The 22,837-nt window shown below is 39.7% G+C and overlaps 1 protein-coding gene and 1 long non-coding RNA gene across 4 annotated transcripts in view; one reads left to right on the forward strand and one right to left on the reverse strand.

Moving 5' to 3' along the window:
- LOC116054513 (synapsin-3) overlaps nucleotides 1-22,837 on the forward strand; it is a 128,165-nt gene that overhangs the window by 35,911 nt on the left and 69,417 nt on the right. For all 3 annotated transcript variants that reach the window (XM_035995860.1, XM_031306083.2, XM_031306085.2), the window contains exons 4-6: nucleotides 2,104-2,195; nucleotides 19,655-19,811; nucleotides 21,429-21,518. In XM_035995860.1, the coding sequence (XP_035851753.1) occupies nucleotides 2,104-2,195; nucleotides 19,655-19,811; nucleotides 21,429-21,518 (339 nt within the window). The remainder of the gene's footprint in view (nucleotides 1-2,103; nucleotides 2,196-19,654; nucleotides 19,812-21,428; nucleotides 21,519-22,837) is intronic.
- On the reverse strand, nucleotides 1,908-22,836 carry LOC118493945. Its single transcript, XR_004895987.1, has 5 exons — nucleotides 21,748-22,836; nucleotides 19,770-19,777; nucleotides 15,630-15,637; nucleotides 8,702-8,710; nucleotides 1,908-1,971 (listed from the first exon to the last, which is right to left on the reverse strand). It is a non-coding gene; the product is annotated as an uncharacterized LOC118493945 (long non-coding RNA).

A 22,837-nucleotide genomic window follows, 5' to 3' on the forward strand; every position in this document is an offset into this window, starting at 1 on the left:
GTGAGCCATAACAAGCATTTAGCAAACTATTATTATATTAGTAGCCAATATTGTAAACATGTAGCCAATAGCCTTGGCTGTGCTATATGCTACAGCATGCTATATGTTAACTGCACATGTAACTTTCTTGTAGTGTGGTTACTGGTTGTCCTTCATGAGGCAATCGTGCATAAGCCCCTTTGTTGTAATAATAATACATGTCTTAAAAAACTTTATTGGCCATGCCACTGATAATTTGAATACAGACTCTAATACAGTTATAGGTAATGTTAACAGAATTAATTTTATCACAGTGATTTTGAGCTAAATGCTGACAGCAGCATGCTAACAATGAAAATGTTAACATGCTGATGTGTAGTTGGCATACTGTTTACTAGAGGTGCAACGATGAATCGATTTATCGATTAGTTGTCAACTATTAAATTAATCGCCAACTATTTTGATAATCGATTAATCGTTTGTCATTTTTTTATTAAAAAAAATAAGATTTCTCTGATTCCAGCTTGTAAAATGTGAATATCTTCTAGTTTCTTCTCTCCTTTGTGACAGTAAACTGAATATCTTTGAGTTTTGGACAACACAAGACATTTGAGGACGTCATCTTAGGCTTTGGGAAACACTGATCTACATTTTTCACCATGTTTTGACATTTTCATAGATCAAACAACTAATCGATTAATCGAGAAAATAATCAACAGATTAATCGACTATGAAAATAATTGTTAGTTGCAGCCCTAGTGTTTACCATGTTCTTCATCTTAGTTTAGCGGGTTAGCATGTCAACAATTCCTAATTAGCACTAAACCCCAGAGGTTCTTAATCTTTTTTTCAGTCAAGGACCCCTTACAAGATAGAGAATATACCGGGGAATAATTTGACGTAGCCTATTTTTTTTTATTTTTTTTACACTTCTAGTCTTCCTTATGCGAAAGAAAAATACAAGAGAAATGTATGAGAAAGATATTAGTATACATATTTGCTGATTCTATATTATAGATTAGTTAGATTAGAACGTAATCTATGAATTATTATAAATTTAAAAAAATACATTATTCATTGAACTATGAAGCCTTTTGTAAAAAAAAAAATAAAAAAAAAGTTGATAAGATATTTTAAATAAACAAATCTGAAAACCTTTTATGTACCCCCTGGCAAAGTGTCCTGGACCCCACTTTGAGAATCCCTACATCCCTTTTCAGATGCAGCTAAATTGCTCTCTAAGCTCTTTATATTTTGAGTTACAGTAACTTTATTTTGACTGTGTATTATAAAACTTACAAAAAATGCAAGAATGAGTTGTCAGTTGAATGCAAAAAAAACATTTTATAAACCACACCTATGCCTCTTACCAGACACAGAATTTTCCCTATTGCGTAAGAAACCCTAAATAAAAACACCATCATTAATGTGACACAATGCTAAATCTGGTCAGGAGCATTAACGTCAATAGATGCCTTGACTAGAATGACAATCATTAGCAGGAAAATTGAATTGTCTCTCTCTGGTCCCTGTCCATCTAGAAAGGCCATTTCCAGAAGTGGACTGTCGCCCCCTCCTTTCGAGTGTCTCGGGTAGTTTGACTGAGTCATTAGGTAGCCGGGCTATGGCCTTTCACAAGGCTCTCACTGTCCAGCAGGCCACAGACTGGGGATAACTCAATTTACCTCCTCTCACCAACTATCCCTGTCTCTCTGACTCTTGTCTTGTGTTACTGCTGTGCAAATGCATAGATGTAAAATGAAGTCAACCTGAAAGAATCTGTTGTCTGTCTTGGTGGTCTGAGGTACTTCTCCTGTCTTTTCTTTATCTTTATAAAGAAAAATGTCAAGTTAAAGTGCTGGAGCCTGCATCTGTAGCTCCATTGCATGACTTTCACGAGTCAAAGGCAATACACACACACACACACACACACACACACACACACACACACACACACACACACACACACACACACACACACACACAGTATTTCTGTCAGAAAGACCTTTTGTGCATCTGAGTGCTGAGTCAAAGTTAAATTACTGTACACACACTTGACCTTATACAGTATGTTGTTGTGGGATGTGACATATAATCTAGTCTTTCTTTTTTTTGTGTTCCCAGGCGGAGTTCTCCGAGATCAACTTGGCCTCCTACGTCAACTCGGGATGTATGGTGGACATGCAGGTCAACAAAGGTGGCACCAGAGTGGTCAGGTAAGATGCTCGAGGACGAAAGGCAGCTCCAGTTCTTTGACGCATTAGCCCACGCAATCTGTAGTCTGCCTCAGTGAGCCTGCACAAAGACTCCTGTTCTTTTCTCTCGGTAGCATTGTGCGCGACTGTGTATATATAACATTGCTTGCACTCAGAGAAATCAAGGCTGTAATGATTATATTATGGGAAAACAGAACAAAAAATACATCTTACCCTGTTTTAACCCAGGTGGGAAATGTGTGTGACACAGTCAAAAGAAAAATGAATCAAAGTTATACAACTTGTCACCTCTTCCATTGTTTTTATCTGCTTTGGAGCAGTGTTTTAGCTCTAGTTGGCAATATATCACCGTAATGCTACGCCATATTGCAAAATGCATGTTATACAAGCAGGAGTTTTAGCGAAGTAATCTGATCAGCGCTCTGACAGTACTCATAATTCCCATTACGCCACTGGTTTCAATGCCAGCTCTTGTGGTAACCAGTAAGCTACTTATGCAGATTGCTTTTAAGTCATACAACCCTTCATTACAGCTATTGTCGGACTGACAATGGTGACAACGGCCTGCATTGATGCCAATAATCACAGCAAAGAATACCTTGTCTCACACTGAAAAAACAAATAAGTTATTTCTATTCTATTTTTGGGCATTTGGGTGCATCTGGAATTGAAAATAATCTTTTCATCTTGCTGTGGCAGAGGTGGCCTGTGGCCAGTAAGCAGCTCCTGTAGCAGCAGCAGTTGGACACGTGAAGCCGGGTATTTAAATAGACTGCTCTGTTATGTGATGTTGCCGCTCAAGGAGATCACTGATGATCAGCTGATCTGGATGGAAAAGATGACTTCATGCCATTGGTACTTAAAAAAAAAACAAAAAAAACATTTATTAACAAAACCAATATACTTCAACAATTAGGTATCGCAGCTTTAAAGCAGCTATGATCAATATTTGTGTATTAGCAAAGGGTTCCATGGCTACATGTAAGATAAAAGGGATCGCTCATAGTGACACAGCCTCAGAAATTATTAACTAACGGTAGTGTCCCCGCAGTTCTATGGAGTGTTTAGCATCTTTAAGCTACTGTAGGACTGGGTGATATGGTCAAAATCAAAATCTTCTATTACTTCTATATTGCCGTGATGTGGTTCAGCTGCTGGTTTTTTCGACATTGCGATAGAAACGACATAGTAAAATATATAAGATAGACAAATATTAGATACGCTAAGCTTATTGTTTTGGTTGTCCGGCCTGCAACTTTACTGTTTTGGTTCACTCTCATCAGTGTGTGTCCAGCTCCAGCAGGCAGCTGTTTTCAGCAGAAATGCTCTAAATCCTGACTGTGTGCTACCTGCCCAGCACCAAATGAAAAAACAGACAAAGTCAGCGACTAGCTGTTGGACCTATAGATCCATTGCTACATTTAGCAGCTAACAAGCCAGATAAGTACCTCAGGATTGGTGGAGACTAAAACATGGATATTTAATATTGGAGTTAGATCAGGTGGACAGAAACGTGACTCCAAATGAATGCTAACATTAGCATGCTCCATATCTGCTGGATGCGTGAATAAGCAACTGCTAAGAAGTTCGCTACTTAAACTTATAAAATGATAATATTTTAATGTTAACAGCTTGTTTCCGCTGCGGCCAACACATCAGTTAATAAAAGGTTAACAATGTGGTGTATTAAATACTGGACTAATATTCAGAATGGATTCAGAACAAAAATACAACAAATATACAACAAGCCAAAACACGATACAATTTCCCTTGCTCCTAAATAAAACCAATATGTATCATTTGGTACCAGAAATAATTTTTTAATTATCTGCATAATTCCATGGACACCATTGGTGCCTGGTTAGTTAGCTCACCTACACTTGAGAATAATAGAACAAAAACTTTAGTACAAAGATCAATATTTCTGCTAGTTGCAGTGAATTGGGAACATAGTTTGCTTCTACTTATTTATTCACTTAAACCTGAAGTGCAACCTTTTTTCAGCTTACTTTTTGCTCGAGTGGTTGGTATGTTAGAGCTCTAGCCTTGACACCCAGTATGGCATCAACCGTCATTCAGGGTTCATAATTAGCACCATTTACCAGCCAAATGCTGGTAAAATATCCAATTGGCTAGTAGATTTGCTTCATTAACCAGCCAAAAAACAATGGTCTCTAATCTATTAAAGGTGCAGTAGGTAAGCCTTATAAAACTAACTTTCTGTCATATTTGCTGAAACTGACCCTATGTTCCAGTAGAACTACATGAAGCAGGTCATTTAAAATAAAATCTGGCACCACCTACAGCATGTAGTGCGATTTGCAAAAATCCACAGCTCCCTGTTCAGATGCACCGATCGGGGGGGTGTCTAACTGCGTGTCAAGTCACTGCTCATGCACATGCATTCATTCTCACTTGTGGGAGAGGGGCTTATGCGACTGTTTTGGGCTTTAGCAGAAAGGGTGGAGGGACATGAGAAGTTGTCGATGTTCAAATTTTTTGGCTAAGTTCTCGATCTTCACAATCCGACCTACAGCACCTTTAAGTGGCTGTTAAAATTTGAACATTCACTAGCCATTTGGCTATGAGAGTGATCATACACACCAAACTATCATGCTTTTTTATTCTTCAGGCTTCTGCATCCTGATTGGTCCATTAGATCAGCTAACTGAGTGCATGCCATCCAGTGTCAGCCCAGCAGTCTTCATTCCAGCCTTCTTGGGGAATAATCTGTGTTTTGGCTTCGACTCCACACAGTTTTGCAAAATAACTTCTTTATCGGTGTTAAAAGTAGCGTGTGTCCCGGAAATGGCCTCACCATGCCGTGCAGTGTGAAATCAAGCGAGAGTAATCATAGAGCTGATGTTACAATGCAACCTGTTGTCAGAATGGAGGTTATGGGTTAAGTATTTAAGTATTTTTTGGTGATATTGCTGTAATAATAGAGAAGCCAAATTGGCTGCAGATGGTTTGACTGTTGCCTTGTTCACAAACACTGATATTCACTGCCAAACTGTTGTGGTTTAGCTCGTCATTGATGACTCTGAAATTGACTAAATCGAATAATGGTTGTTTTTAGCTAGCAATCTGATTAATTGATGGCTAATAAAGCATTTAAATAAAGTGGTTAGAATGACATTTTTAGAAGTGTATTGAGTGGGACACTGAAAGTTTCTCTGGATAAAAGACCAGTTTAAGACCCCAGAGTGTGAACTCATTCAAATATGTCCTTGTGATAGATTATAGCCAATGAAAGCTCATTATTTCTGTGATAGCAGTGTGTTTCATTCTCAGCCAGAATAATGTTGTAATAGACACAAGACAGACAAAACACTAGTTTCCCAAGCACAAACTAAATGCACTTTGTCTGATTTACATTTTTCTGTGTGCTTGTGTGATCAGGGGAGGGCTGCTCACACGCACACCCACACGTTTACTGTACTGTATGTCTAAAGCAGGTTCCTGCTTTTCCACGTGTCCTCTGGCTGCTGCGTTCTCAGGGCTCTGACCTCTGACCACAGGCATGCTCTCTGATCACATCTCCTCGGCTGGCTCCATGCAGGCAGCACACTTTCTCACAGTTCTGTGGTTTCAGGGATGTTTGTACAGTGATGTTTCACTCACTTGTGCATTACAAAAATATGAATCTACTGTATGGTTAAAGACCCAGCGGAATGGAGACAAATGATCTCACATTGTCATTTAAAGGACCCATATTGTAGAAAATTAAAGTGATATTTCCATGTCTTCTTGGATTATAAAGCAGGTCAAGGTGCTATATAAATACTGTGAAAGTATCAAAACGCTCAAGCCACAGGGAAATGCACACAGCCCATATTCAGAAACTGTGCCTTTAAACGAGTCCTCAAGACTTCTGTACGGCTGTGATGTCTATCGGTTCGGTTCATACCTCGGTTCGGTACAGTGGAGGGAAAAGCATAACAAAAATGCAGAAGGCAATTTTTTTTATTGTGCTTGTCTCAGGCTGTACCACCTAGTGTCATCCAGTCTCTCCCCTGAGCTAGCTGCAACAGCCTGAAGTGTATAAAGTAAGATGTAAACAGTAAACAATAAGTAGGCTACCCCACATCATCTCCAGACTCCATCTGGAACTTGTAAACAAAATAAGACAATCAGCTAGTAGTGTGATATGGGAGACAAGCGCTGCTCTCATATGTGAATGCACAGAGCAGGGGTGTTAAAAGAGCAGCTTCGGTTACACAGAGCAGTTGGCGAATTGTGGCGTTAGCTTCACACGCTAACAGCGGAGCTAGCAGCAAACAGCGGAGCTAGCAGCAAACAGCGAAGCTAACGGCGGAGCTAAAAGCGGAGCTAATAGCGGAGCAAACAGCGACGCAAATGGGCCTGGAAGCCATTTGTGGTCGAGGCAAGAAGGGATACAGCTACAGTACATCCGTGTTTGGTTGTATATGGAAGGGACTAGTTTGCTTCGTGTGGACTCACTGGACCGACTCGACATGTAGGTGGAGCTTGGGAGCTTCAGAGCTAAGGCGGGGCTACAGATTAGGTGTCCCTAAGAAACGCGTATGTAACAGTAGTTCCACATTACATTAATTCATTTGGACGCAAGTTTTATTTATTTTTGTACTGTGTATTCGCTGTGTAAATTCATACAGTCACATACAGTTACAGTCATTCCCAGGCGGGCTTTTGAGAGAGAGAGAGAGAGAGAGAGAGAGAGAGAGAGAGAGAGAGAGAGAGAGAGAAAAAAACATGTATACAGTCAGAATGTGTGTACTCATGTTCTCCTAGAAGGAGCTCAGTCTTATGGTAAAGTCACAATGGAAAAACACAGTGAGAGACTGAGTGAATGAGTGTGCATGATTTTGTGTGAGTCTACGTACCTCAATTTTATTTTTATTTCTCTTTACATAGATAGGAGGCATCATTTTATGGCGCTTTATGTTCTTTTCATTATATCCTTTATAGTGAAGCGCTTTGTAAAGTCTGAGCGTTATGAACTAAATCATTGAGTACCTTCCTTAATCTTTGACGATCTAATAGAGATATCACTGCCAATGACACATATGCACTCGTGATGAATTAATGGAAATACCACGGCTGCTCTGACACTGTTGAAGGACCTCGCCGTGTGACACAATAACTGAAATTAGGCTTTATATATATATATATATATATATACACACACACACACACACACACACACACACACACACACATATACATATACACACACACATATTGCTGCTCATAAGTGCATGCTAAAGTTGACTAAAAAAAGGAATAAAATAATCATCTTTTGGAAATTGATCTTAATGCCTTAATTAAAAAAATGAGGAAAAATCTAACCTTTTAAGGAAACCAATTTGTTTTGTGAATGAGTAATGTATTGTAAATAAATAAATGTTCTTCCTTAAAATACAGGGGCCATAATTATACATACCCCTATGTTAAATTCCCATAGAGGAAGGCAGATTTTTATTTTTAAAGGCCAGTTATTTCATGGATCCAGGATACTATTTATCCTGATAAAGTTTCCTTGGCCTTTAGAATTAAAATAGCCCAACATCATCACATACCCTTCACCATACCTAGAGATTGGCATGGTTTTATTTCAGTTAGCCTAATAGCTAATATCAATGCAAATCAAACCAGCTATTAGGCTAACTGAAATAAAACCATGCCAATCTCTAGGTATGGTGAAGGGTATGTGATGATGTGGGGCTACTTTAATTCCAAAGACCAAGGGAACTTTATCAGGATGCATAGTATCCTGGATCCATGAAATAACTGGCCTTTAAAAATAATATATAAAATAATAATATTCCTCTATGGGAATTTAACATAGGGGTATGTATAATTATGGCCCCTGTATTTTAAGGAAGAACATTTATTTATTTACAATACATTATTAATTCACAAAACAAATTGGTGTCCTTAAAAGGTCGGATTTCTCCTCATTTTTTTTAATTAAGGCATTAAGATCAATTTCCAAAAGATGATTTTTTTTTTTTTTTTTATTCCTCTTTTTAGTCAACTTGACCATGGGTATGAATACTTATGAGCAGCACTGTATATATATAAAAAGAACCATGCAAATGCAGAGCTTTAAATACATCTTCTTAAAAGCATGTGTATACTAATTTCTTGCTTTGTGCACGCACTGTGCAAAGTCGTATGCATCTGGTGATGAACTGATGAGCCAAAACAACTAAATAAAAAGATGCAACAGAGCCTGACTGCTGGTTCCAGGCCATAAAATAAAAAGTGACATGCAACTTTGCCACCGCTATTGTACAGTATGTGCAACGTGGCACGCACTGCACAGCCTACAGTACAGCACAGCGACACGCCACAAGGTACAGTAGTTATGGCGTGTTATTCACTGCTGCACTGCTGTAGTCAGCCCTTTCTCCGCTCGCCGCTGCCAAAACCTCCAGCGAGCTGCTCGGCTCCAAGTGGGAACACTGGTCTGGCTGAAAGACGGATCACAGCAGCTAAAGTACGCTGAGCCACAGAGCAACGTCTCTCTCCTCATCCTCACAGAGCTCCCGGTGTGGTTCATAAAACCAGTTGATTAATTAGTGATGATTAATGTCGGGGAGTGGTGCATTAACTGCCGGTGATTGAGGAGTTTATTGAGCTTGTTTTAATGTTGAACTCACTGGAAGTAGTTCTGGTTGGTAGCGTCAGATAGATGGCTAAAATTTCAAAACAAAACATTTATTGCTCTTAGAGGGCCTAATTAACACTTGCTGCTCACATTATTGCACCTGTGAGGGCACTGATACCTACACTTACAGGGCTCCAGACTAACTTTTTTCACTAGGAGCACAGTGGCCCCCAACTGAAAATGTTAGGGGCACAACCAGAAAATTTAGGGGCACACACCGTAAATCAACATGCTAACCAAATATTCACATTTCTACTAATTTTCACTGTATTACTAATAAATACTTTGATAATAGATGCAGAAATTACAATGTGCTGTTTCAAATTCAGTGTCACTTTTGAAGATGCAACATAGAAGGTTAACTGACAGCACCATCGCTGTCATGACAGTAAAAGAAATATATATATATATATTGTTTATTATTGTATTTGTATATTCTTTTTTAGCCTGTTTTATTTTCATGACCGTTTTTAACTGCTCTTTAATGTTTCATGTAAAGCACTTTGAATTGCCTTGTTGCTGAAAGGTGCTGTAGAAATAAAGTTGCCTTGCCTTACAACCTCAGTCAGTCACCAGGGCATAGAAACCACCGTTGTGCCCGGCTGCTCGTCTCCAGTGTTGCCAACTTAGCGACTTTGTCGCTAGATTTAGCGATCTTTCATACCCCCTTAGCGACTTTTTTTCAAAAAAGTGACTAGCGACAAATCTGGCAACTTTCTGTGGAAAAGTCGCCAGTATTGTCCAGCGAGCACGCAAGGTATTTCTCTCCTGTAGCCGCCAAAACAGTCTTCTGTGACAGAGGAGCAGCGGAGCAGCCTCTCCCCTCTCTCCTCATGTGCAGCAGCACTGCGCACAGTGCACAGGCAGGTAGAAGGGGAGGGGGACAGGGTGTGCGGGGGCTGGTGTAGGTAGGACAGACAGCAGGACGCGACGGGAGAAAGACTCCGCTGAGCTGGCCTGGACCTGGGCAAGCCAGCCTTCTTTGAGAATTCTTTATCAATCTTTTTCCCTCCCTTTGTAGAATTTTTTTTTTACTTCAAAGATAGGCTACCTAAGTAATAATTATGAGGTAAAATAAATTCCTGTATTGAATTTGTGATTATTTGGCTAAAGAGTTCTATTTCTTTCTATCTACCTTACTGACACAACCACTAAGCTTCATACAAATGATTGCGTAATGACGTCACAGATATGCAAATGAGCGTATAACGTCATCTAGCGACTTTTAGCGACTTTTGGAGCTGGTGCTAGCGACTTTCATTGGAAAAGAGTTGGCAACACTGCTCGTCTCCGAGGAAGTGTAACGTCAACAACACCGCGACCGCTTTCGGCTCTCCATTAATATCATATCGCAGCAAACGCTGTATACGTGAAGTTATGAAAAACTGTAACCACACTTGAAACCACTTTATCTACATTTCCGTGACTCACTGTGACTTCAACAAAACTGCAGAGCCGACGTAGTTTGCATCGTCTGCAGCTCTGCGTGTGTGTGTTTGTGTCAGAGCTCCGCTGTCAGATAAGCGCAGATAAGCTTGCACTTACGCGCTCTCAGATACCGAAATTTCAACGTTTAACGTGTAAAAAAAAGGGGGTAAATTTACTGGTCGCACATGTGCGACTGGATGTAAAATTCAGTCGCACACTCTCAAATTTTGGTCGCAAAATGCGACCATTTGGTCGCAGTCTGGAGCCCTGACTTACACTGAATGTCAGTGAAACAAGCTTAATTTAAGCCAAGAATGCTGTTTGGCATAATACACAGCATTTTGACTGCATGACAGCTCATTAAGGAGTAAAACTATATGTAGCCTGACAGTGACATACACCAGTCGGTTTACACGTGGCCTGATGACCAGACTGAACTGCCATTTTGTTTGACTCCATTCATTCAGCCTGACGTGTTCATGTTTGCTGATATGATGTTGGAATAAGGGGCTTATTTTGTTTTTTTTTATTGCAGTAATCAGTCTGTAGCGAGAGACGTCTCTGTCCCTCTGATTTTCAATTGACACAGACGTTGCGGCGGCTGTTGCTCATAGCAGTAAAGTTTTTTAGTAAACATTTTTTGTTGACTGGATTTGAGAGAGTTCTCTGAATTTGTTTCAACGATACGCTGAGTTACGTGTTCAGACAGACGTTTTCTGCTGTGTGTGGTTCCCGACCTTTGCCAGAGCCGCATCACATTCCTCGCAGTTCTCTGCCCCATAGGTGGAGGGAGGGATTCAGACAGATTACATTAGCAGATCCCTGTCTGATTTTGTTGTTGTTGTTGTTGTTGTCCTCCTTCTATTTAATTTTCTGTCCTGAAAGCTACCGGTCTCAGCCAGACGGGGCCACCCCTCTTTCCTTTCCAATCCCTACAGAGCACATACTAAGACTCTGCTCCTTTGGTTACCTCAGGTGACGATTTGGTGCTTAGACCACACAGAGACGATTCACACACACACACACACACACACACACACACACACACACACACACACACATATGCACACACATACAAACAATCCTTAACCCCCCCTCTCTCTCCCCCCTTTTTGAAAGCCCATTTTAATCAGTGAAGGAGCTGTCTGCCTGGAGCAGCCTCAACACCTAATACCTCCGACAGGTTCATCTTGTTACCGAGCAAATAAATCCCGCTCACAGACATGCTGAGTTCAGACATGGCTTTAGGAGGCCTGAGGGTGGTTTCCTTTAGGAGCACTGTGACTGTAATGAAAGCATACAGAGGCCCACTCCACCATCCCTGCTTTTGTAATATAGCCATGAATACAAATGGCCCCGCTAATTCCCTCGAACTCCTAACAACACTCATTTCCCTTTCTGCCAGAGGTCATTTGATGCTCTATCGCTCTTGCAGCTCCTCTCCTCATTCCTTGTGCCTCCCGTGGGACTCCTCTCATAATCCTCAACACAATCACTGTTAAGCAACTAAACATTCTCTAATTGGTATTGCGAGTAGGTGTGCCTAAGCTACACCCTCTCCTGTTTGGATTTTAGAGGAGTTTTGGTTGTTGGCGCGCGTCCTTTTTTTCTACGTGGCCTTCGCTGCGTTCAGCGTGATGTAGAGATGAACCCTGGGGTGCGATTGCATCTGGAGGCGATCCAGAGATTTTGGCAGCCCTGACCAGGCCACCGCCCAGGATCTGAGCCACTGCCAGCTCGCTCTGGAGCCACCGAGCCTGGAGCCACAGCCACAACCACAGGGAGTCCTAGATCCAGGCCAGGGGACCACAACATGATGCTAGGCTCCAGGGAGTCACTGTGCACAGGGAGGATGGAGAGTTCTTTGCCCACAGTCCCAGATAAAAACGCAATCAAAGAACTGTCTGATTTTTTTGTTTTAGTAAAACTTCATAACCGTCAAAGAGAAAAGAACTTTCCAAAATGTAATGTACAGGATCAACATAATGGAACTGCTTTATCTGTTTGCATTTCCATATATATTTTTTTAACTTTTATTTCTTTTATTCTGCTTTTCCAACACCCACTTTGTCCACCTTCTGATCAAACTTTGCTCCAACATTACAATTTGTTCCCTGCCGTCAGCCAAGTGGCTCTCAGTCTACCAATTAAAATAAACAAAAATGTTGATTTACACAAAATTGAATTAAGTGGACAGAGGGGAGTTTTGGAGACTCCAGTGGTTTCTGATTGATGATGTTTATCATTTAACAAAAGCATACAAAGTTTTCATTAGCAGAGCGCCAAAGGAAGAATGAAAATAAACCCCAAAGGTAATGTCTTTGTATAATGTTTGACAGGACTAAACATCTTCTTACATGCAAATAAAAGTGCTCTGCTACACTGCTGCCAAAAGGCAATCCTTGTCATATGTGAATGATCAATTGAATTGCTTTGGATTTGCAGCAGATATTATAATATATTGCACAAGGCAAACATTTTATATAATACTGCAGCTTTGTTGGCCTTAAAGACAAAGTAAAGTTGCAACAGAGAGAACTAACTGAGAGCTCCGTTGAAAGATAAACTAAACTTACTAACTCCAGTCTCTGTAGTATTTTACTGATGTTATGCTATGGAAGTTTTTCAGACCATTGAAAGACTTTACAAACTGTCATCTCTTAAAGAACCCTTACCATAATGACACTGTATAATAGTTCGACATCTTGGGAAATAGGCTTATTTGCTTTCTTTCCGAGAGTGAGAAAAGAAGATTGATACCCCTCTCACGTCTGTAGATTAGCTTTGTTTAGCACTGGAAGCTAAGCTAAGTTGCTAACACATGTTATCTTGTTTCTTTAATGTGTACACAAACACATTTTAAAGTGACATTTAGTGGTTTTAGAGGGAGTTACGTGGTGTATCCACGGTTTATCCATCTGCAACATAATTCTGCATTCAGGCATTGTTGGCAGAAGAACAAGGACACCTAACGTTATTCTGACTTAGGGGACATGCGCAAATTATTCCAAGATGGTTCCTCCAACTTGCTAGCCTTGTAGTCACATCATTTAAATAGCATAAACAAGCAACTTCTGCGTTTTTACATATTTGGAGTGGTTTCCTAACAACCAAAAACAACATATATAACAATATATTTCCAACTGGAAACAAGCCGGAGCCTAACTTGACCATTTTCCGACTTGGTTGCCTGTAGTCTATATTTGATGTGGCATAATTCTGTGGAGCGAACTCAGTTAAGCCAAGAAATACTTACAGCATGCAATTCCCCATCAAACCACAAATAGTCGTTTTTACACTACTATTTGTATACAGATTAAACAAACGAGATAGGTGTTAATATGTGAGCTTTAGAGGTGTTGCTAGCAGTAGCTGTTTTTGGCACGGGCGAAGTGGGGCTGGGGCGGCATTTTTTCATGACACACAAAGCTGATCGCGGTTATGTGTCAGTTAAACTTTTCATCTCCAATCCTATCCTGAGTTGAAAGATAGCCTACTTTACAGCTTTGTTATCGAGCTGATATGCGTGTGTGTGTTCGTGTCAGCCGTCTGAAAAGCAAACATTCTGGTCAGGTTTTAGTTTTAGTTTGTGTTTTCTGTTCTTGGTGCAATAGTGTAATAATTTGATTCTCTTTAGTGTGTTTTCACATTTGTGTGATGAAGGATTTGTGCTATTTAGAATATTTATTCTGTATTTTATTTGCATATTATTCTTAATATTTTATATTCTTCGCTCTCTGCTCTTGTTACATTTTTTATATATATGATTGTATATATTGTTGGCACCTTTTTTATATATATATATATATATATTATAACAAAAGTGAAAGAGAAAATTATATTTCTCAATTGCACAAATCTTTCATTAGAACATTTGAAAAACACACTTAAGAGAATCCAGTTATTTAACTATTGCAATCACAACAGGAAACACGCTTTTTAAGTTGCACAATCTCCACCTCCAACATTTTCAAAAGACAATGAACACAATTCTGCACAAAATATGACAGTATAAGTCAAGGGGGGCGCTCAAAGGGGGTCTTGTCCTGGGTGTAATTCAATGTAGAACCGCCACTGGTTGCTAGGCAAGTTTTTGAAATTTTTGACAGAGCTAGGCTAGCTGTTTACCCCAGTTTCCAGTCTTCATGCTAAGCTACTGTAGCTTTTCACCACCCAGCTACAGCTCCAGAGCCTGACTCACAGGCTCACAGACAGGAGAATGGTATCAAGTTTCTCATCTCCTAGAAAGAGAGCAAATGAGCCGTTTCCCAAAATGTTAAGCTTTAGTTTTTTGGTATAAGCCTGCATAACATTTTTGTTGCACCACGTAGCGTTTTTTACTATAGTGTCTGTCCTCGTAACAGGAAAGCACAGAGTTTTCTTTCTAAGGTGCATTTCCCTCCGATGACGGAGAGCCAGTTCGGCACAATGCACCATTGTGTACAAGTGCTGTGCTGATCAAACAGTACATACTGAGTACATTTGTGGCATTCCCGCCAAGTTCTACCCCGATTATCCTTATCATTGGGAGACAGACTGATGGGAGGAAGATAAGGCCCTTAGCAGCCTTATAGCCAGGCACAGGGCCGGTATAAAGACAAATGGTCCCCGCAATTCAGACATCCCTGTGGAGCCTATTAGAAGGTCAGAGATTCTGTATGATAAATGGATTTAGGGAACAAAATGGCAGCATATTGTCTTGGGTTTGAATTGTTTTCTGTTCTAGGAATGCTGATGAAAACATCCTGTTGGCACTGTTGTACAGTTTATTATATAATGGTCTTGTGCAACTGTTAGACTTGCAGTGTATCCATAACCAGACAGATATAGAGAGGGGTAAACTTCTTTGTGAATTGGTGCTTTGAGCATTTAAACACGGACGTTCTCTGATGTGTTGTTAGGGAAATCAGGAAGCTGCAGCAGTAACGTTGTGGACAGTATTGCCAACTTGGCGACTTTCTCGCTAGATTTAGCGACTTTTAAAACTTTCTTAGCGACTTATAAATATATTCAAATATATTGAACTACTGAACTGAGACTTAGTCGAGTCTCAAATACCACTTGAGGGTTAGGGTTAAACCTTGAAAAAAATCCCTTTTTAAAGTACATTTAGAACAGATAAATGTGTGATTAATTTGTGATTAATCGTGAGTTAACTAGGATACTCATGCGATTAATCACGATTAAAAAAAATGTAATCCATTGACAGCCCTAATTTTAATGAATTGTTGTGGTCATTGGGGCAGTGGAAACAAACTGTTAACATAACAATGACATTTTGTCAGATTATAAAGTTGATAGGGTGCATCATTAGCATTCACTTGATGTTGTGTTTCTGGTCACTTAAACACTCACTCTCCTTTTAGCCTTTGTTTTATCTCCACCAACCTCTGACGGAAACATCTGGCTCTTTAGCTGCTAAACTGTGTTGGTCTGCCATTTGATGCTGGGCAAGTAGCATACAGTTGGTTTATCAGAGCTTTTTTACAGAAAGCAATAGGCTAATGCATCTGGAAATAACGCTGGTGAGAGCTGTTAGACTCAACCGAAAAATGAAAGTTGCAGGACCGTAAAAACCAAAAGAATGAGCTGAAAGATGCTAAAACGTGCTGTAAAGCTGAGGGAAAATGCAAAGTCTGGTGATAATTCTCTGTGGGCTCATCACTACGAGCGACCACTTTCACATACACATAGTCATTAGATCCTTTGTTAATATGAAAATATGGATTGTAGCAGCTTTAAGTATTTTAATGTTTTGAGGCATGCTACAGTTCCCTATAAACAGCCCATGACGCATACATACAGCAAGCACAGGTATGCAGTGTCCCTTTCAATATGAATTAAAAAAAAATGTAACAAGTCAAAAATCAGTCAGTAGTGTGAAAAACGTCATATGAAAAACACCAGTTGAAGCATATTTCATGTCTAGAAATAAGTGACAATATCAACAACACATAAATCCGATTCACTAGTATTAAGACACTTGGGTTAAACTTAGATTTATATGATGTTGTTCTTTTCACAGGTTGTTTTGACTTAACTTCAAGAATGACTTGTTAGGATGGATAGTTTTTCCAGCATGTCTGTACCTACATGTATCTTGCTCAATGTACTGTTGAAGTGTTATGCGTGGGCTTATGATACCACATGGATCCATTCCCTCTTCATGTCCTTATCTATAACCCTGCAATCCCCCTATCAGCGCATGCATCAGCCTTTATTGCACCACCGATAACCCATTCAAAGGGCGCATTAGCATATCGTGCGCGAAGTGATGACTGTGGGGCCCGAGTGATTTGGATCGTAAAGCATAAATGTGCCGCTTTAGTGTAATCCACGACCAGCAGGGAGCCCTGATTTGGCAAAACGAGTCAGAGTGAAGAGACAGAAAAACAGAGTTAATGGGACAAACCTCAGTTATGCTCTGCTGCTATAGGGCACTGGCTCCATTAACCATAGCCCGGTGAAAGCCATCCCACTGAGCTGAATGTCTTTCTTCATCTGGCCTTTCTGTGGTAATGAGGTAGCACAAAGGTGTCGTCTATCTGGTTATATGCATGCATGGGCTTAGCATTGCGTAGATAAAACAGTTTTGCTGTGCTGTTCAACAGTACAGCTTGTAGTAGTAAACATAATAGATAAAAAGAAAGGATAAGAGGTCACCTTAACTAATGTTAACAATTTAAAGACGTCACCTTGGACTCTTGGAAGTTGTGATGGGCTTATTTACTATTTTCTGTCATTTTATAGAAAAATGAATTAATTCATCAAGAAAGGTAATTGGAAGATTAATCGAAAATGAAATAATAGTTGCAGCCATATCTGCATTCAACCCAGCTGATGTGGATTGGAAGGTTTTCTGATTGGAAAGTGGATTGCTCCTCTTGGACGAAGCATAACATTTTGTTTAAGGCTGATTATACAGGGGTATTTTGAGCCAATGTCCTGGCTTATACAGCGGTGAACTGCACACTCTTAAGCGCAATGTTGTTCTCTCTTGACTTTGGGTGTTTGCTAGAAACGGCACGTTACCCAAACCAGCCGATGTACTTACCAGGAACTTGTGTTTCACATGAATTGTTGAGTCTGGTTTGGTTCTGGAGCCTCAATAAACAGCTTCATCCAGTATAAATAGCAGAGCCTTTGGTCCGTTGCCACTGTGGCTGAGTGCAGCAGCAGGGAGGAACAGCTGTAGTCGCTCTGTCGCCGAGGCCAGATCACTCCTCAGTCATCCTGCCAGTCCTGTCTGTGCCGTCTAACATAAGCAACACTTGAGGATCCAGAGCCTGTTTGAGGGCCTGGCTGTAATTTCACCCTCCAACCTGCAGCCCTTTACTTCTTATGTACCTGTGCATATGTGCACGGCACGCTAATGTTTATTGTGCATTTGTGATGTGCAAGTGTTAACCAAAGTAATCTAGTGAGAGCTTTGTGAAGCTGTAGGTTGTTCACCTGTGTAAAACATCTAGTAAATACATGTTTGCTTTAATTTGCCTTATTAGAGCTGCACGTATCACTATTTTTGCATTCACAGTGAATCAAATGATTTAGTGTAATGTGAGGAGTGCCAAAACATACTCACACAGGGTTTTAGCCAACTCTGACGTTCCTCTCAGCTCTACAGAATGTGTTGGCATCTTTCAGCTCATTGTTTTGGTTTAACAGTTTGGGTTCACTCTCACCGCTCTCATCACCCTAGTTTCCAGCTGTAGCAGGCAGCTGATTTCAGTGGAAAACCCACAGATAAGCCCACTGTGCATTACCTGCTCAGCACCAAATGGCAGACAAAGGTGACAACGAACTAAAAAAAATTAATGAAAGCAGCATTAATTGTGCAATTTTATTTGTAATTTTAATAATTGTTTCAAAGTGCTAATCAAACTGTTAAATGACTGGATTTTGACTTTACACATCCTTGAATTATGTTCTCACTTAAAAACCATATTTAAAAATCCAATATTTGAACATGTAAAATGTATGAGTGCTATTATTTTCATATGAAAACACAATCGTAATTTGTCGCAATTGATTATGAGCTCTTTCATAAAGACTTCATACTTTATTTTCTCTATGCATGGAAACATGTAGATGTATAGCACTAAATTGGCATATACAATACGAATCTGTTTATGTGTAATCCTGTCTGAAAGTGTATGCAAAGCCATAATCATGTAAGGCAAAACACATGTATGTACATATAAAGAGTACACTACGTACTGTAAATTTACATTTATTACCTATGCTGCATGATTCAGATACGTTTTACAGTTTGGGAAAAGAGATTTATAATGTAGAAATCTAAAGTATAATAATGCAATCAAATGGTTGCATAGTATTTTTTAACAGCTCTCCACATCACAGACACCTAACTGATCAACCCAATAAGAATCAAAATAAGAACATGTTACCGTAAGACAACACTTGCTAGCATGACATTTTTTTTTTTACTTAAAAGTACAATTCATGACAGGAATCTGAAACATGCACAGTTGTGCAGTACCTAAAGGAAATCTGAAAACATGAATAGGTAAAATATGACTGCAGTCAAAGTAAATTTCCTGTGTTAATATGAAATGTGGCCTGCTTTAAATGAGACCTCCAGGTGCCTGATGGATTGCTTGGCCCTGTTCCCAGAACAGTTTGCAAAGGATGGATTAAGCTGCGTTAATTGGATAGATGGTCCAAAAAGATTAGGTGCACCGAGGAGCATTTCCTCACTCCTTCAGCCCGACAAAGTTGCTGAAAAATGGAGCCCTCAACTGTAAACACAAGGCCCAGAAACAGTGTGTTAATGTGCTAACAGAGCTGTCAGTTAGGGTGGAGCCAACATGCTGGTGATGTCGGACCTGACAGTCAGGCCAGAGTTATAAACAGAAAGGAGATTGTTCACGATTTTAGTTTAGCAATTTTAGAATGGTACTATTTGTTAATTAGCACTAACAAAGTATGGTTGAGGCTCATGGGAATTAGTTTTGCAGATATTTGATGATAAATCAATGGACAAATTGAAATTTCGACCGAAAGATTTCACTAGATGAAAAGTCAGGACAGCACCACAAGTTATTACAATCCACTACGAAAAGGACATGAATGTGTGTGCCAAGTTCCATGGCAATGTCTTGAATACGGCCTGGACAAAAGTGGTGAACCGACAGACAGACATTGCCATTCTAACATCCACACCGCTAGCATGTCTAAAAATTAATCTTTAGTGCTTTTGAATTCTTCCCTTTTTTCATTGTATCCTTAAAAATTTTTTAAGTTTTACCATAGAAGACCTTAAAAGTCAGTTTACACTCTCCCAGAACATTGCAAATTGTTAACCCAAACCATGCTGAACTCCACTTTCTGAGGGTTTTCCATGTCCATTTTCCAGGTCCTTCAAGCCAGACTTCGTCCTGATTCGCCAGCACGCCTACAGCATGATCCCCGGTGAGGATTTCAGGAACCTTGTGATCGGCCTGCATTTCGGCGGCATCCCGAGCAGCAACTCTCTCTTCTCCATCTACAACTTCTGCAGCAAACCTTGGGTGGTAAGCAATCTTTAACTGCTCTCTTTGTTCTACTTTAACCCACACAAAGGTGTCGTGAGTCCCTCCCTCGGCGGCCACCCCGGCTGATTTATTTGGGCCATTACAGGGAGCTGTAACACCTGTCTCTGGAGTCAGCGGAGCAAGGGGCCTCCACAGCCATCACACATTATTACTCACTCTGTACTCGGAGAAGACAAGATGCAAGACTGCAGTGAAAACGATGTGAATGCTTAGGTCTGCATGAGTTCATAATTGTGATCTTTCCACGGAAGTATAAGCTTAAAGGAGCAAATATGTTCCACAACAACACACATACTTCCATAATGTGGTACACGAATGCACTTCTCCATGTTGTAGCTCATTTACCACATATTTACAGCTCCGTTATTTTTATTTTTTTTACAAAGCATACCTTACGTTTTTAGATTTTATTGTGATGCTCCCAAAGTTTTATATTTATTATATCAACACTTGTTTATAATAAAATCTGAAGGTTCTCTTTTGATTTACAGTATATCTTTAGAATAGGCAGAATAAACAATGAATACAATTCAATACACTAAATGTTAAATGCATTTATTTTATTGTATTCCTTATATTTAAGGTGTACAAGGACAAACAAAACACCCAAAAAATGTATAGGCTGAAAAAATGTAGGATTTAATGGAACATGTGACCCTGCTGTTGATCTAAAACATCAAAAGTAAATGTCAGGTTTGGTTGGTGTTTGGTGTTTTAAGCCCCCAACGTCGTCTGGAAGGCACTAGGATTAGGCAATGGTTAGGGTACGGTGCCTTGAAGTCGAGGGTCGCAGCGCTGCCTTGAAGTCGACGTTGGGGGCTTAAAACACCATCGAGCGGTTTGGTTGTCAGTAGCTCAGAGTCAGAGTAAGGGCTTCTTTTTAGAGCTGCCATTATGCCCAGACATTCTAGGTAGATAAACATATCTGCACCCATAGTAGGAGAAAACTTCCCTAAATACAATGCAGCTACAATTACTTCAACTACAATAGGGTTGGGTATAACCCAGTACCAAGAAATATCGAAACTTGTCTAGTCAAACAATACCTGCATTCCATCCTTTTTGTACCCAGATGTCGAAAAAAAACAAAAACATTTTGTATGGTTTTAATGCGACGTGTGATTGGCCCAACACCGAAGCAGCTACAACCAACCCATCTTGTAGTGTGGTGAAGTCAAGCCTAGTGTAATTGTTGGAGTTGGCAGTTCAGCGTGCCGAGATGCCACCAAAACGTCGAAAACAAATAAAAAAGATATTTCAAATGAAGTACTATATTGGTGTCGGTATCACTTTAGGCGTACTGGTACTGGTATTCTAATTTTTTCAAACGATACCCAGCCCTAGCTACAATGTCAAGCTTGATGCAACAAGTTCAAAACCATTAACTGAAGTAGGTAAGGCAGGTAAGAGGAAGTCAGTCCACCAAAAAAGGAAAATAACATGATCTGAAAATAGATTTTTCCTTTTCAGGGAAACAGGTGTGTCTGACTGTACTACTGGTTTATATTGTATACAGGTGTAAATTCCATCTAGCCTCCCCTGTCCTCCCTGCTTAAATAATGACGTCTGACTGTCTTGTTTATTTTCTGCTTGCAGTTTTCTCAGATGATTAAGCTCTACCATTCCCTCGGTCCTGAGAAATTTCCCCTGAATGAACAAACCTTCTATCCCAACCACACGCAGATGGTGAGTGCCTCGTAGACATTATTCTTTATTAACACAATACAGAGAACAGACACCCACTCGGACAAAAAAAAAAAAAAAAAAAAAAAATCACCATAGACCTCCTGTGGCGCGTTTTTCATTAAATCTTTATTATAAAAATATAAAACACAGAAATTAAGTCAAACATTTCTATAACCCCTACAAGGGACCCCCGCCCCCCTCCCTCAAACACACAAACACACACACACACTCTTCGGGAATCAGTGTTTACACACAGACTGTACACAGCTTCCTTGATTGGATTTTCTTTTTTTTCAAACTTGACCAAGTGTTTCTGTGTTAAGCAGACAGTATATTTACACAAACATGAACCACAGAAATAGTGAGAAACGCCACAGCTGGTGAAAGAGCCTTGTCAACACGTATAAAGACAGAAAGGACACGCTTTGTACAAAATAAATCTCTACTGGCGTAGATTGGTTTGCTTTACATAAAGTATTTTCCCTCAAATGTCATTAAATATTAACGTTTTTGTAACCTCTTAAAAACTAAATGATACCTAATCACGATTGTATGTTGCATAAAGCCAAAGATGTATTATCAAGAGGAGGCCGACAGGCTGAAGGCTATGAAGATGACTAGCTGAGTACTTGTGGTGCAAAATTAAACATGGTAGACTAACACTACTTAAATCAAATAATTGTATTGTAATTTAGATACTTTTATCAGGCAGATATTGGCCTTTTGTTGAGTAGGTATAAACCATCCCTGTCTTCCTCCTCTGATTTGATCATACTTTAGCTTTAGTGTCCGGAGGTGGTTTAAATGCTGTTTTCACATGAAGAAAATTGAGGGAAAACGGCACACGTTTGTTATTTTGGAATGGAGATGAATGAATAAGAAAAGAAGAAAAAAGCTTGACATTTTGGGAAATAAGCTTATTCACTTTCTTGCTGATAGACGCAAATGTCTCTATCCTTCTCATGTGTGTCCGTTAAATATAAAGCTACATCCACAAGATAGTTAGCTTAGCTTAGAATATGGACTGTAAGTTAAGTTAACTGGCTCATCTAGCTCCAAGCAAGAAAGCAAATAAGCATATTTCCCAAAATGTTTTGAAAACAACCAACTTGGTCAAAGCCACAGTGCATTAGCGATCTAATATTTTCTTAGAGTCAGTGAATAAGGGGATGTTACTCCCTTTGAAACAAATTTGTGTCTGTTCATGGAATGGACTGAAGGTATGGCACTGGGAAAGAAAATACGAAAAAACCCTAGATAGGAACAGGTGAAGAAAAATGAAGAAAAATGAATTTAGTGACAATATTGTTATTTTCATA

Source organism: Sander lucioperca, chromosome 20, assembly GCF_008315115.2.
Source record: "Sander lucioperca isolate FBNREF2018 chromosome 20, SLUC_FBN_1.2, whole genome shotgun sequence".
Classification (NCBI taxonomy): Eukaryota; Metazoa; Chordata; class Actinopteri; order Perciformes; family Percidae; genus Sander; species Sander lucioperca.